This window comes from Hibiscus syriacus, unplaced genomic scaffold, assembly GCF_006381635.1.
Source record: "Hibiscus syriacus cultivar Baekdansim isolate YM2019G1 unplaced genomic scaffold, ASM638163v2 tig00110597_pilon, whole genome shotgun sequence".
Taxonomy (NCBI): domain Eukaryota; kingdom Viridiplantae; phylum Streptophyta; class Magnoliopsida; order Malvales; family Malvaceae; genus Hibiscus; species Hibiscus syriacus.
The window spans coordinates 6,797,689-6,814,456 of record NW_024062795.1 but is presented as its reverse complement, the minus strand read 5'-3'; the positions used below and the strand labels follow the sequence as shown (position 1 = coordinate 6,814,456).

Below are 16,768 nucleotides of genomic sequence, written 5' to 3'. Positions count from 1 at the left end.
TTTACCCAAGAAATCGTCCACCAATCATTGACCCTTCGGTGGTAATCAAGTTTCTTTCAAGTACTTAACGTCAGACTCTAAGAAATTTGGTTAATGAAATACTTCAGCAAAGAAATAACCAGTACCCGATTCAACATCCACCACATACATCATGTAATCTTGCTTCATAAATACATCATTAATATCACATCAACAAGTCATTATAAATAATTAAATGAACATATATATCTATATATCATGATCCAACAATACCAATCATGGAGGAGTTCGTTTCTGTTTACGACACGACTCATTTCTGTAGAAAAACTGCCGCTCCCACCAAGCCAAACCATACTGTCAAAGCGATCCAAAACGCCCTGTTCTTCTCCAGTCCGGCCGGAGGCCGCCACACCAGAAAATCACCCAGAAAGTCTTTGGACCACGGAAGCTCATTGGTCGTCAATCCGATTGCCTTTTGATCCTTGTCCTTGTTCTTATCAGTCCATGTTGCTGCATAGCTGAAAGTTTTCAAATAATGCATGTAATTAGCTCTAATTATTACCTACCAAAGTTGAAAATGGTGAACATGTAAATATTCAGAGATGGAAAATAATAGTACAATACTAGGCAGAAGCTGGTTATTAAATCTGGGCACAGAGAAAGGTTAACAAGGTTCAAGAATGAATAATAGCAAGCTAGTTAAGAACTCTTAAGACTTAAAGTTTATGTCCCATGAATTTTGCGAAAAGGTTAATGGTTCTGTAATAAGTGATATCGGAACGATCTTTTGATTGTATGATTTCACATCTAGCATATCAATATATGAGTGGGGTAGATAAGATGGATAACCGTGATAATGGCTCGTGATCAGAGAATCACAAATTAAATGAGAGAATTTCACGCCTTGGAAAGGTGAAGAATATTAATCTCATAACAGAAAGAAAGTTGAAGATCTTAAAGTTCAAAAGCAGTGTCACTAAACCATCAGACATGTCCAAGAAGGGAGTATATGATAAGAACTTTTGAAATCTCATGTTTGAGACTATAAAGTATGAAACTCGGATACAAACTTGAAACCAAAAACGGAGGTATTAAAAGTATGAGAAAGACAGTACGACTTAATCTCTCATATTATTTAATATATAATCTGATTCCATCCCTAGTTTGAACTCATATAATATTCTCAGAACTGATGAATATCATCAGATGCCATTCCCAGCAAAACATGCGAGACTGAGGAAGAAAATAAGTATTTGCTTACTCTCAAAACAACAAGGTAACAGATGCAAATAGGGAATAAATGAAATGTGGATTAATCAACATAAAAGCAAGGGTCATTTAATGTCAATTGCTGCATTATTTTATGCAATATTCAAAAAGACAAAAAGAATATATACCTGTCGTAACTAGAACCAATCAGCGGTATAGTAACCATCTCTTCTTGTGAAATCTTCAGTTTGGGTGCTTGCAAAATGTATCGGAGCTCGGCAGCTTGCCGTCGAATGCTCACACTAGGATGCTTCTTCTCCAATTGCTGGTACAGAGCAATGCAGTCCGCGTGGCGGTTATTCGCCTCGTAAGCCATTGCCAGCCATATCTGAATCTGACACCACAAAAGAGAATAAAGAAAATATGTTGTTTAGTCTTTGACAATTCTGCTAAACACCGCTCAAATTTCAAGTGGCCTTGACTTTAACGGCGTTGCTATCAACCAACCTCACCGCCAAATAATGTCAGCCTGGGAATGATGGTCAGAGCGGCTTCGAGAAACTCAATGGCGCGTCCGTACATGCCTCTTCCGTAAGCCTTTTGGCCCAATTCGAACATCAATTGTGCCGTTGCTCTCCTCTCCGCCTGTTCCTGAGCCACCTGTTCTCACACAGCGATCTAAATCAGATTAGAATCAAAGTTTGAATTTGAATTTGAATTTGAATTTGAATTTCTAATGCAAATTAATTCATTTTATGTAGCAATGGAAGAACGAAGAAGGCGCGAAAGACCTTTTCGAGCTCTTTTCTCACTCTCAGCTTTTTCTCCTCCTCGGTTTCTTCTCTATCTTCGCCTTCACTTTCCTCTGCTTCCGCTTTATTCTGCAACTCCTCGGCTTTCTTCTCCAGCTCCCTCATCTCCTCAATTTCTTTAACTCTCTTTCTCATTTCATTCTCCCAATTGTACTCCTCCTCTTCCTCCTCAAATCCGTTTCCGTTTCCGTTGCCGTTCCCATCGTCGTCACTGGACGCAGCGTCGAAATCCACCGCCTTCGATTTGCCACGAGCCACCGCTCGGTGTGACCGACTCTCCCCGTCCCAGCATTCGTGTTGGCTCTTGCTGGATAGAGAAGCGTGGGAGAAATGAGGATCTCTCTTCTGTAAGTTCAAAACGATGTCGACCGCCGAGGGACGGGACTTTCGGTCTGTTGTTATAACTGTCCTCACTGACGTCACGTCCAGTAACAAAGCTAAGTTTCCAATAACCACAGCCATGGCCGGAGTCCGATAGAAAGAGATAGAGAAGAAAGGAAATATATGGCGTTCCAGTTAACAAAACCGCCGTGAATGTGTAGATATTTTTAGAAAGTTGGTTTTTTTTTGTCTCGATGACTAAATTACCCTTTCATCTGCTTTAAAACTGAATAAACTCTTGGTTTAATTATATATTCATCCCTCTACTTTATAAAAACAAGAAATCAGTGCAACTACAAGTAGACAAATGACTTTAAACTACTGGTTTTTTTATCTGTTACATATATAATTATAACTTTTTCAATTTTATTCATATAAATGGTTGGACCATTAATCTCTTCATTAAAATAGTTACGTATTTAACTTACTTTTAATATTATGTAAGATTTTATTTAGTGATAATTTAGTATTCTAATAATCTTAATATCTAAATATTAATAATCTATTGAATGATCACAATGATTAAATGGAGATTGTTCTATCTTAAATTCTCAAATTCGACCAACTACGTCTAAAAGGTGTGTGTTATCAATGGGTGTGTCTTCAAACCAAGTTAAGAAGGCTTTATATTTGTCTTCAAGTGGTATGAACCTATGATTTTGAATGACTCCAAATGCAATCAGATTGTGCGAAAAGTAGTGCAGTTAGTCTTTGCCTCGAGCGTAGACTTCAACCCTTTCCCTCTAATAAAAGTCATATATGTTATTCAAAATCAAACTTGGTTTATGAATTTTTTTTTGATTTCATGAGAATCTAACATAGTGATTACCGATGAAGATGCCACTCTTGACCACTATCAAGTTTCATTACTTCATTGTGTACAATCCAACATCCAAATAGCTTGTTTCAAGAGATATATCGAGACTTTTGTATTATAAAATTATTCCTATTTAAACCATTGATTAAGCCATCTTTCAATTAAAAAAATGAAGGATAAATTTCTCAACTCTTTATAAAATCCGATGGATTAAATTGGGAATTAAACCAAAATAATAAATAATTCGTAGACGAGTGTAGCGGCTAAAAGCTTGATCCGTTCAAACACGTCATCGGAAATAATAATAATAATAATCTCCACGAACTGCAGTTGAGCACTCCACGCAACGCTGTCGTTTTATTGGGACGGATCTAACGGTGTGGATCTCAACACGAGGAAACCATTCGAAACACAAAAAACTTTTAAAAAAGGAGAAAATTAAAAGATCCGTCAACGCGCGCACTTCCCACATGCACCACGCGCGAGAATTTGTGTCAAATAATCAAGCAAAAGTCTACCTCACTTGCCATTCGCCCCGTGCCTTAAATCGCAGCCGTTTCTTCGCAGCAACACATGGGCCAGAAGCTAAAGATTTTGAAAAACACTTTGCTTTATCCCCAAACAAACTCCCTCCATTACTCCGTCCAATGGCGCTTCTCCTTTGCTGCAACGCGAGGTTAAACCCTTGCCGTCGTTCTTCGTCTCATTACGAGGGGCGGTTCCATTTCGTTAACCGTCGGACTCTCCGATTTTCGAGGAGAGGTGAGGTCTCGATTTGTTCCAGGAGGATAAGCCTTCGGTTACCTCCTCTGAAATCGTCGTCTTCGGTTAACGGATTCCCGCTAGAGACGAATCTAGAACACTTTAAGGAAGAGCATACGGTAGAGAGTGTGGAGTTGCGAGAGAGAATCCGGAAATGGATCGATTTTCTCCGATCTGTGTTGCCAGGAGGGAGCTGGTGGAACTTCTCCGATGAAGTGGAGGTCAATTTAGTGGCTAAACCGGTGACGGTTTGGCGGGCTCTTGGTCGAATGTGGCAATTGATTGCTAATGATCGTTTGGTTATTTTCGCTGCTTTTTCTACCCTGATTGTGGCTGCTGTAAGTATAGTGTAATAATTTTTTATTAGTTCTTAATTTGTTTGATGGAATTAATAACTCTGGTTGCCGGTGAATTTTTTAGTTTTTTGCTTTCTAATTATGTAAACTGATTGATGCATATATTGGTTCAGCTTTCGGAAATATCTATTCCACATTACTTGACGGCATCCATATTTTCGGCACAGACTCGTGAAATAGCGACGTTCCATATGAATGTACGCCATCTGATTATGATGTGTGTTATCGCAGGAATATGCAGGTCAAAGTCTAGTATGGTCAGATCTCCCTTCTATATTAAGTTGCAATACTAAATATGGGATGTTCCTTTTCGTGTGGTCGCTACTAAAAGAATCTGAAATCATGCTTCTATCATTCTATGGTTGTTATCCCTTAATTGTTTGCGTGTATTAATGCTGAAAAAGGATTCACCATTGCATATGGCCAGACCAACATTTAGAAATTTTAGCACTTGCATGCTAGTTTCCGGTGAACATAAAAGTTTTAAATATTTTTGTTGGAATTTGAGCTTTCATGAAGGAAGAAGTAATAGTGGCTTATGCTTTGCTCGGTTCACTTGAATTTCAGTGGTCTGCGAGGATGCTTCTTTGGCATTGCAAATATGATCCTGGTGAGTTTCTTATGATCATTTGACTATTTAACATCCAATGCCTTCTCTGGTTTTCACATAGGGCCCTACGTTTTTGGGGTGTTTCTTGAGAATCACTGTTCAAAATTTTATTTCCATTTTTAGTTTGAATTTAGTGATGATCATAACATTTTTTTTCATGGAACATGACTGTAGGCCTGATTTCTTCCTGTAATATCCACAGGTTAAGCGAATGAGAGAAACACTGTATTCTGCTCTTCTTCTTCAGGTTCTGAATATATAAAAACTCAAATTCCTATAGGTTTTTGCTTGCAGTTAGACATGTTGGTTGTAATTATACATCTTTAGTTTGTTCTGTCAGCAAACTTTTACATCATATTTTCTACAGGATATATCCTTTTTTGATGGTGAAACAGTTGGTGATTTGACAAGTAGGCTTGGTTCAGATTGTCAACAAGTGTCACGTGTGATTGGGAATGATCTTAATCTGATTTTGCGAAATGTTCTTCAGGTTTGATACTGATCAAATAATTAATCTTTTTGTGCTTTCTGGAATAATGGGGATCTGATTAGCATTTCATTCTTCTTTTAGGGGACAGGTGCCTTGATCTACTTGCTGGTTTTGTCATGGCCACTTGGTTTATGTACATTGGTGATATGCTGTAGTCTAGCAGCAGTTATGACGGTTTATGGACTGTAAGATTTTTAAGTATCCTCACTTTTTGCTTCTTTACATTGAAGTTAATTTACTTTTCTTTTTTTTTTTTTTGTGAGTGAGAAGTTAATTTACTTAAATGTAAGAGGGGGTAGGTGTGATTAAATGGATGCATCGGAGGGTAACTAAAGATAATAGCTGGATTGAAGATATATCCGAATGCTATTAGTTAGTTAGTACTGCAAATTTACATGGTAGGTTTTAGGGGGTTGGAGGAAGGACAGATAACTGAAAATGTGTTTGGATTCTAAGAAAAATGATGCTTTGATTCAAACCGAGGATTTTGACTTGTAATAAACTAAAATTGAGATTGACACAGTTATCTTATTCTTGGTTTGCGGAGTAAGTGTAATTATTTTTTGAGAAAAAATATATTTTGTACTTGTGTAGGTACCAGAAAAAGACAGCAAAAATGATCCAAGAATTTGGTGCTTCTGCCAATGAGGTATTTAATATAAACCTTTCTATGTAGTTTGCATCCTGCATTTCTTTTCTGTTTCTAACAGTGGGGTGAAAGGTTTCTCACTATTTATTTCATAGGTGGCTCAAGAGACATTATCCTTAATGAGAACTGTTCGTGTTTATGGAACAGAGAAGCAAGAAATGAAAAGGTTAACTATTCCGCTATTTTTTTGGTCCAAATGTCATTGCTTTTTGATCTTTTCCTTTGATAGATATCGACAAAGATTTGATATGTTTATGATTAACAGGTACAATCATTTTCTGGATAAACTGGCTGAGATAAGCTTTCGGCAAAGTGCTGCCTATGGAATTTGGAATCTAACCTTCAACACTCTTTACCATGCAACTCAGGTTTGTGACCCATGGCTCTGTCCTTGCTAACAAGGAAGTGTAATATCATAAATGAAAGAAAATAGTAATGTACTCCTTTGATTATTGAATTCTCCTCTCTTTTTTCCTCCTTTCTCTATAGGTTATTGCTGTGCTGGTTGGAGGGATGTATATTCTTGGAGGTCATATAACAGCAGAGAAACTTACAAAGTTTATATTATACAGTGAATGGCTAATCTATTCAACATGGTGGATTGGGGATAATGTATCATCATTGATGCAATCTGTTGGAGCAAGTGAAAAGGTCTTCCAATTGATGGATCTTATGCCTAGTGATCAATTCATATCCAAAGGCAAGCATTTTATTTGCTTTGGTAGACACTTCATGACCTTTTTTTTTCCTTTCTGGAAAGCTCCTTCATTCACTTTTCTGTGATACATAGTATTCCATCAACATGGAGATTGCTGAATCTTAACTCCAACCCAGTAAAGCGTGTAGTTACATGGTTGAATATATTATTTCCCTTGATACATCTACTTGGATCAGACATTAAGGGATGTGTTGTTGCTACATAGTAACATTTTTGGCATATGGTACTTCAAATACATTTTGATTCACACAGGTTTTAGATAGAAGGTTTGAAATGATACTGAAGCATGTTACTTTTTAGTGGGCGACAGATATGTCACATGTGTGTAGAGAGAGCAATTATTATTGTTCTACATCATTCTTTCTCTCTATCAAAATAATAGATAATCTTACTCTATCAAAATAATAGATAATCTTAGTCTAGGGTGTGAGAAACATCGTTTTAGTCATTCATTAAATATTACGTTCATCTGAAATTCTCTTCAATGGCTGATATTATCATTCATTTAACTTGTATTACTTTGAATTTTGCTCAATTATAGGAATGACACTGCAAAAGCTGCTGGGATTTATAGAATTTGTAAATGTTTCTTTTCAATATCCTTCAAGATCAATGGTATGTTGTCCTTAGTATCACAAGTACTTAAAGGAACACCTTTCATTTGATAGTGTTGGCATTTCTATTATTTTAGTGCAGTGCAAATGGGGGTGGAACTTTCTTCTTGTAGATTTTTTTAAGAGAAAAACTATTCTGCTTCAAATGCCCCCTTTTGCTCCTTTGATTCCACAAAATAAATATAAATGGAGAGAAATTAATTTGTTACACTTTTTCCCTCTTGCATAATTGCACGCCACTTCCAAGTCATGGAATCCTGTTAAACTGAAACCCACAAAACAACCAACACCTAAGGACCACATTCTCTTGTATAAGAACAATTCAAAAGGAGATGATGTACTGTTTCAGGCTTTCAGTTGCATTCTTTCATAGAAAGAATTAATGTGGAAGAATTTTCCCCTTCCTTCCGAGATTACTATGATTAAAGCTCTTTCTCAAAATTCTTTGCAAACAAAGAATGCTACTTCTCGTTGGCTTTTGTCTCCTGCACTATTCTCCATAGAAGGTTTAGACAGCCTTCACTCTTTTTTTTTCTTGAGAATCCAGTTGAGAAACCATATAAAAGTGGAAAATGCGAAAATTGAAAATAGTACCTTTTCCTAATAAGGCTTTTACAGCTCTGCAGCATTTTCTTTCTGCTGTAAATTTTATCGCGGTGCATCCCTTGGATGGATTGCCTGATTATTGAGACTTTCGATCTTATTTTTTGTCTTCTAATATCCCAAGACCCTATACTTTAATTTTTGGTGCATTTATCTCTCTATGTAAAAGTGTTACTATATCTACATGGAAACAATTAATTGTGTAGATAATTTCAACAGGTACCAGTCCTGCAGCATATAAATTTATCGGTTCATCCTGGTGAAGTGGTTGCACTAGTGAGTGTTTCTTGGCTCTTACAAACTTACATTACTTCCTCATTGATTATGATGAATACTTTGCTATGTGCTTTATCTTGAATAGGTTGGTCTCAGTGGTAGTGGGAAAAGCACGATAGTGAATCTTTTGCTTCGTCTCTATGAGCCAACAAATGGTCAGGTAGAAATGTTCTGATCATCCTATTCAATTTCCTCTGAGCAGTTGGTGTTTGATATATGCTTATTGGAACTTTGATCTTTAATGGGGTAATTGAACACTTCCTTTTGGAGAGTATAACAGCATAGTGTTCCATAGCTATCAATTTTGTATTTTCTGCTTATATCTCAGCAATTTTGTTTCCGATACCTATAATTTGAATCTTATGTTAGATCTGTACCTCTTTTTGCAGATCTTAATTGATGGCGTCCCCCTCAATGAACTGGACATCAAGTGGTTGAGGGGAAAAATAGGATATGTGGGACAGGTCCTCCATTCAGTTCGAGCATTGAATTTCATTAAATTTCGGTGGATCTTCCCTCGTTAATATATTCATTCTGTACAGGAACCAAAACTTTTCCGCATGGACATCAGTTCAAACATTAAATACGGATGTACCAGAAACATAAAGCAAGAGGATGTTGAATGGGCTGCCAAGCAGGCATATGCCCATGACTTCATCACATTACTTCCCGATGGGTATAACACACTTGTCGATGATGACTTGCTCAGTGGGGGACAAAAGCAGAGAATTGCCATTGCTCGAGCCATTCTTAGAGACCCTACAATTCTCATCCTTGATGAAGCAACCAGTGCACTGGATGCAGAGAGTGAGCACAATGTTAAGGTAGCCATTGTTATGAATACCAATACCAAACACCAATTTTTATATTACCTTTTTGGGAGGTTGAGCATGGAACTTGGGGAGCCACTTGTTTCTGACCCTCAGTGTTTTCACATGCCACTTTATCCAGGGCGTTCTTCGTTCTGTCAGAAGTGATTTGTCATCCAGAAGAACCATCATAGTAATTGCACACCGGTAAGCTTTCAGGTATTATCTTTTTTTTTTCAAGGCTCAACAGTGAGTATAAAAATCTTCTCATGCACTATCTGCAGACTTTCTACAATTCAAGCTGCTGACAGAATCGTGGTGATGAATTGTGGTCAAATTGTCGAGGTTGGCTCTTTTCTTGAACGCTTAACATTATTTTCTTCCATAGCAAATATTTTTTTTGATAGGAATAGGATGCCTCATTAAAAACCTCCCTCTAAGTAAGTCCACTGCCCTAAGAAAAGAACCAACTAGTGGAAGGAGGAAAAGAGTACATCAATTTATTAATGATAAATCAATTACATAAGATTTGAAAAACGCTCCTATAAAAATACATAAGACTTAAAACACTCTTGCAGGACCTCCCCTCTAAGACATACAAACCAACTAAAAGCAGTACAATCAGCCAATTCCCTCCTTAGCTAGCTTGTCCGCCTCACAATAACAACACCTAGGAATCCACCTGATAATGATCTGATTTAAAGAAACAGTCGACGCAATCTCCTTCACAAAATTTGACAGATAAACAGGGACTGAAGTTTGATCTTTAATCCATTCCACTGCAATCTTTGAATCACTTTCAATAATGAGCCTACCCTTCGAAGCCCATAGTGATGAAACAAAGATGTCAATGCCTTTCTTGATAGCCTTCATTTCTGCTAGAATGGGAGTATTAGGACCTACATTTTCTGAAAATGAAGTCAGTGTCACCCGATTCCAGTCCCTAAGAATTCCCCCAATACCAGCCACCATCCCCACACTACTCACCGCCCCATCCACATTCATCTTAAAGAAGTCCAGTGGAGGAGGATTCCAACAGTACACACTACTGTCCAGAACCTTAGAGTCTGATAGGTTGTCAGCCACAGAAGGGTCACCAATTAAGAAATCAACCTGAGTCGAAAATAGGGGATACTTAGCTACAAACCATTTGGCTAATCTGAATCGAACAGTGAAAAATAAAGAGATTCTGTCCAACTTTCCTTTGTCGAAGATGATCTCGTTTCTTAACTTCCAAATGGACCAAAAAACTGCCCCTGGAATCAACTTCCATATAGCAGAATTTGGCCTCAAATCAGCCCACGAACTGAGCAGTTTAGGAGGGTCTTGCGGAAGAGCTAGCCGAATACCCCAGTACCCTATAATTTTAGTCCACAGTTCCCAAGAAACAAGACAAGAAATAAATAAATGCTGAACTGATTCAGCCCATTGATTACATAACGGGCAGAGAATGTTCTCCCCTAAATCAACCCCCTTTCCAACAACTCCACTCTCACAGCTACTTTTTATGTGACAATTGCCAAAGGAAAGTCTCCACTCGAGGAGGAACTAAACCCAGCCAAACAACTTTTTCCCACTGAACTGAGTCATCAAGAGAAACAGAAAGAGCTTTCCTACACGCTTTAACAGAAAACAGCCCCTCGTCCGAACCATCCCACAACAAACAATCCTCCAAAGGCTCCAGCAGTTTAATGTTTTTCAGGATGTCCAATAACTCAACCAACTGCTCAACCTCCCAATCACAAAGGTTCCTCCTGGTCTTAATATTCCAAACCCATCCAGACGAATCGAAACTCCCAAAATCAGCAATCTTACCCAATTTATTTGAAGAAAGGGCATAAATTCTAGGAAACATCAGTTTCAAAGGAAAATCCCCATTCCATGTATCACTCCAAAAGGAAATAGATTTACCATTACCTATTTGAAGCTTTGCATGAGATCTAAGGCAACCTCCAATGATATCATCCTTAAAATAGTTGTTCACAATTCCCCTCCAAATCCAAGAGTCTTTATGAGAGAAAACTTTATTGATATCCATGGATTGACAGCTCACATTGTGTTTGCTGCATAAGAGTTTTTTCCACATCAAATACTTATCATTGGCAAACTTCCAAACCCACTTACCCAACAACGCTCGATTTGTAACCTTCAAATCCGCCACTCTCAAGCCTCCTCCACTCAACGGACTACATATATAATCCCAACGTACCCAGTGCATTCTCTTCTTGTCACCCCTACTCCCCCATAAAAAATCCGACATCAATGAATTTAGCCTCTGACAAATAGTAGAAGGCATCTTAAACATAGATAGGAAGAAATATATGTGTGCGGGAGTCTTCTGTTATAAAGTGTTATGCTTACATCAAGAATTGTTGTTCATAGACATAATTGTCATCCAAACCTGCAGATGGGCAGCCATAATGAGCTTCTTCATAAAGATGGTCTATATGCTAGGTTGACAAGAAGACAGACCGATGCCGTAGTATGATGGTCTTGTGTAAATTGGTGTATCGTTGTTAATCTCGGTTCAAGTATCCTTCAATTTTTATCTCGACCGATATTGCGTCAGATATCAAAGCAGCTTTTCACAGCTGACCAATGTGTATATTCATCCAACAAGAATTCATTGCCCCTCTTGGAACCAGAAGGAGAGGGTTACCAACAAAACAAAAGCATCACTCGGTGGTTTTCTTTATGCTACCTCAACCGGCAACCTGTGGTTTGAACGGTATGCGAACCGATCTTTGAGTTTTTAATTTTTATTAAGCAGAACTGTACTATGAAGGCATGAGTTTTGAGATAGAATTATAATAAAGATTCAAGAAAGAAAAGGTAGTGTCAATTAGATATAGAATGTACTGATAAAAGCACCAGAGTCGACCCATCAACACCATGCTTATACAATTATAATGTTATAAGCCATGTAATTTTGATGATAAATTCTTATCACGATTCAGAATTTATGAACATTTCTTGAGCTCCTTTAGACATTGGTTCGAACACTTATCTACTTGTCTTTTATATCGATTCAGAATTTATGAAAATCCAAACCAATGAAGGATAATGATACGAGGATAATAAGTTATCCAAGTATACATGAAAATTAAACGAGTCTTTGACCTGAATCATTTACAAAAGGGGTCAATATTTGAAAAATAATGATCAAATAATTTATTAAATGTAAAGATGAATTTTCAAATAAGAAGTTTTTTTATACATGATTCAAATCACATGGTCGTTGGGTTATGATTTTTCATATAAAAATCCATTTGATCTATGATTCAAATTAAGGGCTTACTTGATCTTTTAGACACAACTAAAGGGGCAAATGTGGGTAGTTATGCGGTGCGACGCCTAAAAAACGGTTAATATACGGCGTGACCGGTTAAACAAGTGACCGGTTAAAATTTAGATCGGTTATGTTATATTATTTAATCGGAAATATTATAAAGTACAATAACATACTAGGTAGCGCTTATATAATGTAATAGGTAGCGCTTATATTTACCTATTTTATAAGTAAACCGATATATTTATACCGATAGCATTACAAATTTACCTATTACATTATATTATATTGAAAGTGTCTATACTTTTTATAAAAATGATCGATACTTCTTTTAAAGTTATGTAATTTATGTTTCAATTTTTTTTAATAGTGTTTCATGTTTTCCACCTACAATATTAATTTAATAATTTCATTTGCACAAAAAATTATTTGATTGTTTTGATATTTTATAAAATAATATTTAGAATTTTTAATTTAATAATAATATATATCGTAACGTAAAAAATAAATCATTAGACGCCTATAATTACTAAATTAATATTTTAAAACTCACTCAAAAGATAACCTTAAATTAATGTTTTCCACAGTGAAAAAAATATGGACACTTTTATAAAAAGGATAGATACTTTACAATATAAGCACTACCTATTACATTATATAAACGCTACCTATTACATTATATAAGCGCTACTTATTACATCATATTTTTACCTATTATATTGAAAGTGTCCATACTTTTTATAAAAAGGATCGATACTTCTTTTAAAGTTATGTAATTTATGTTTCAATTTTTTTAATAGTGTTTCATGTTTTCCACCTACAATATTAATTTAATAATTTCATTTGCACAAAAAATTATTTGATTGTTTTGATATTTTATAAAATATTATTTAGAATTTTTAATTTAATAATAATATATATCGTAACGTAAAAAATAAATCATTAGACGCCTATAATTACTAAATTAATATCTTAAAACTCACTCAAAAGATAACCTTAAATTAATGTTTTCCACAGTGAAAAAAATATGGACACTTTTATAAAAAGGATAGATACTTTACAATATAAGCACTACCTATTACATTATATAAACGCTACCTATTACATTATATAAGCGCTACCTATTACATCATATTTTTACCTATTATATTGAAAGTGTCCATACTTTTTATAAAAAGGATCGATACTTCTTTTAAAGTTATGTAATTTATGTTTCAATTTTTTTTTAATAGTGTTTCATGTTTTCCACCTACAATATTAATTTAATAATTTCATTTGCACAAAAAATTATTTGATTGTTTTGATATTTTATAAAATATTATTTAGAATTTTTAATTTAATAATAATATATATCGTAACGTAAAAAATAAATCATTAGACGCCTATAATTACTAAATTAATATCTTAAAACTCACTCAAAAGATAACCTTAAATTAATGTTTTCCACAGTGAAAAATGTATGGACACTTTTATAAAAAGGATAGATACTTTACAATATAACCACTACCTATTACATTTTATAAACGATACTTATTACATTATATAAGCGCTACCTATTACATCATATTTTTACCTATTATATTGAAAGTGTCCATACTTTTTATAAAAAGGATCGATACTTCTTTTAAAGTTATGTAATTTATGTTTCAATTTTTTTTAATAGTGTTTCATGTTTTCCACCTACAATATTAATTTAATAATTTCATTTGCACAAAAAATTATTTGATTGTTTTGATATTTTATAAAATATTATTTAGAATTTTTAATTTAATAATAATATATATCGTAATGTAAAAAATAAATCATTAGACGCATATAATTACTAAATTAATATCTTAAAACTCACTCAAATGATAACATTAAATTAATGTTTTCCACAGTGAAGAAAGTATGGACACTTTTATAAAAAGGATAGATACTTTACAATATAACCACTACCTATTACATTATATAAACGATATCTATTACATTATATAAGCGCTACCTATTACATCATATTTTTACCTATTATATTGAAAGTGTCCATACTTTTTATAAAAATGATCGATACTTCTTTTAAAGTTATGTAATTTATGTTTCAATTTTTTTAACAATGTTTCATGTTTTCCACCTACAATATTAATTTAATAATTTCATTTGCACAAAAAATTATTTGATTGTTTTGATATTTTATAAAATAATATTTAGAATTTAAATTTAACAACATTAACCAAAGATAATAATAAATATGTAATATATATGTTTATTGTTTTTAATTTAATAATAATATATACAACATCAAACACATTCCAAGCTATAAATTACAAGCTAAGGACACTTGAAGAAGCAAGAGAACAACTATCAAAGCAATCAAAAACGAGAAAATCCCAACATGATAACAACTGAACATATCATATCAATGTTCAAACTCAAGTTTTAGATTTTGATTTCCTTTTGCTTGGCATCATATGAGATTTAGATTTTGATTTCCTTTTGCTTGGCACCATATGAGCTTTGGATTTTGATGAGCATCGGAAGTATTTCGGACTTATGATTTGGGTGTTACTCAGAAGCATTTCGGACTTATGATTTTAGTTGCTATTTGTTACATTTCTTGTATACCACCCAGATCATACGCCCGAAACGTTTCTGACGCTTTAAAGTTGACCAAAAAATACAATGGTCGGGATTTCCCTCGCGTTTAAACGTTGGAAAAAAAACAATGGAAATTAGGAATAATCAATGATAACATGCATATTGGCTTGGGCTAATATTTATAGTGGAGCCAAAATATATATTGAAATTCAAACTCAAATTGAAATTTAAATTCAAACTCCAATTACATATGAAATGAATTTGAAATGCAGTGTTAAATTGAACATGAAAATTGCATAATTGATTCATACTGTTCAAGTAACATGCTTTATGAACCATCAAGCTAAAAGACAATATTGATTGAGTTCAAAGCTGAGTTGTGAGTTGATGGAGTTGTCACACTTGTCACATGGTTGGAATAAAGTACTCACATGGAAGAGATAGATTGTTTTGTTATACATAACTCATCTCAACTGAATGAAAATATACATACAATATAATCAAACCAAAACATACATACACAACAAATTTATATATAACAATGTTCAAATAATGTACCCACAAAAATGAAATTAATCCAATGAAAAAGAGTTATTTCTAACAAAGTCCGGAACATTATTTTTCCAAATAATGTACCCATAACAATGTTCAAATAATGTACCCACAACAATGTTTAATTGATTTGTTGTTTAATTTTCAATTTGAATTATTTGATTTAATAATTTCATTTGCACAAAAAATTATTTGATTGTTTTGATATTTTATAAAATAATATTTAGAATTTTTAATTTAATAATAATATATATCGTAACGTAAAAAATAAATCATTTGACGCCTATAATTACTAAATTAATATCTTAAAACTCACTCAAAAGATAACCTTAAATTAATGTTTTCCATAGTGAAAAAAGTATGGACACTTTTATAAAAAAGATAGATACTTTACAATATAACCACTACCTATTACATTATATAAACGATACCTATTACATTATATAAGCGCTACCTATTACATCATATTTTTACCTATTATATTGAAAGTGTCCATACTTTTTATAAAAAGGATCGATACTTTTTTTAAAAGTTATGTAATTTATGTTTCAATTTTTTTAACAGTGTTTCATGTTTTCCACCTACAATATTAATTTAATAATTTCATTTACACAAAAAATTATTTGATTGTTTTTATATTTTATAAAATAATATTTAGAATTTAAATTTAACAACATTAACCAAAGATAATAATAAAATAATATATATGTTTATTGTTTTTAATTTAATAATATATACCGTAACGTAAAAAATAAATCATTAGACGCCTATAATTACTAAATTAATATCTTAAAACTCACTCAAAAGATGTATATACATAAATATGTAGTTAACAAACATACCTAAATATGTAGTTATTGTACATACCTAAATTTAATGATAATATATACTTGTAGTTATTGTACATACCTAAATATGTACTGCGAATTTAATGTTGTACCCACCCTTTAACTACCACTACCAATGCCACATCCTATTGAAAGCAGCACGACTGAAACATGTTCAAAATGAACCTTTGCTTACATCTCCATCAACTCCTGGAGCACTGAACTTGCACAACAAAATTTTTGCCATGGATAATACTGATGTAGACAATGTTAAGCCAACCGAGGAATGCCATGAAGTACATAATGTTGATGAATCTGACAGATTGGTTGGTCAGCTCTTCTGTTCACGTGATCAAGCTTGGCACTTTTACAAGGGATTCGCACGGGAACATGGGTTTAGTGCACGTAAGGGAACAACACGGCTTGACGTGGAAGGGAATG

At 34.1% G+C, this 16,768-nt stretch overlaps 3 protein-coding genes across 3 annotated transcripts in view; 1 reads left to right on the top strand and 2 right to left on the bottom strand.

The window, feature by feature from the left end:
* The window catches only part of LOC120133869, a 14,963-nt gene extending 12,382 nt beyond the window's left edge, over positions 1–2,581 (bottom strand). The window contains exons 1-4 of the mRNA XM_039150367.1: positions 1,980–2,581; positions 1,696–1,848; positions 1,377–1,582; positions 290–497 (exon numbers count right to left, since the gene is read on the bottom strand). Coding sequence (XP_039006298.1) covers positions 290–497; positions 1,377–1,582; positions 1,696–1,848; positions 1,980–2,462 — 1,050 coding nt within the window. The 5' untranslated portion in view covers positions 2,463–2,581. The remainder of the gene's footprint in view (positions 1–289; positions 498–1,376; positions 1,583–1,695; positions 1,849–1,979) is intronic.
* The window catches only part of LOC120133871 (60S ribosomal protein L27a-3-like), an 18,669-nt gene extending 1,901 nt beyond the window's left edge, over positions 1–16,768 (bottom strand). Inside the window, exons 1-2 of the mRNA XM_039150369.1 lie at positions 16,748–16,768; positions 6,354–6,356 (exon numbers count right to left, since the gene is read on the bottom strand). The gene's annotated coding sequence lies outside the window, so the exon portion shown is untranslated. The remainder of the gene's footprint in view (positions 1–6,353; positions 6,357–16,747) is intronic.
* Positions 3,752–12,071, top strand: LOC120133868 (ABC transporter B family member 26, chloroplastic-like). Its single transcript, XM_039150366.1, has 18 exons — positions 3,752–4,298; positions 4,430–4,557; positions 4,884–4,926; positions 5,129–5,173; positions 5,294–5,416; positions 5,498–5,601; positions 6,011–6,065; positions 6,161–6,231; positions 6,331–6,433; positions 6,555–6,765; positions 7,325–7,398; positions 8,220–8,276; positions 8,362–8,436; positions 8,666–8,740; positions 8,819–9,100; positions 9,228–9,292; positions 9,370–9,430; positions 11,493–12,071. The coding sequence occupies exons 1-18, from the start codon at positions 3,846–3,848 to the stop codon at positions 11,571–11,573; spliced, it is 2,106 nt and encodes a 701-aa protein (XP_039006297.1). The 5' UTR covers positions 3,752–3,845; the 3' UTR covers positions 11,574–12,071.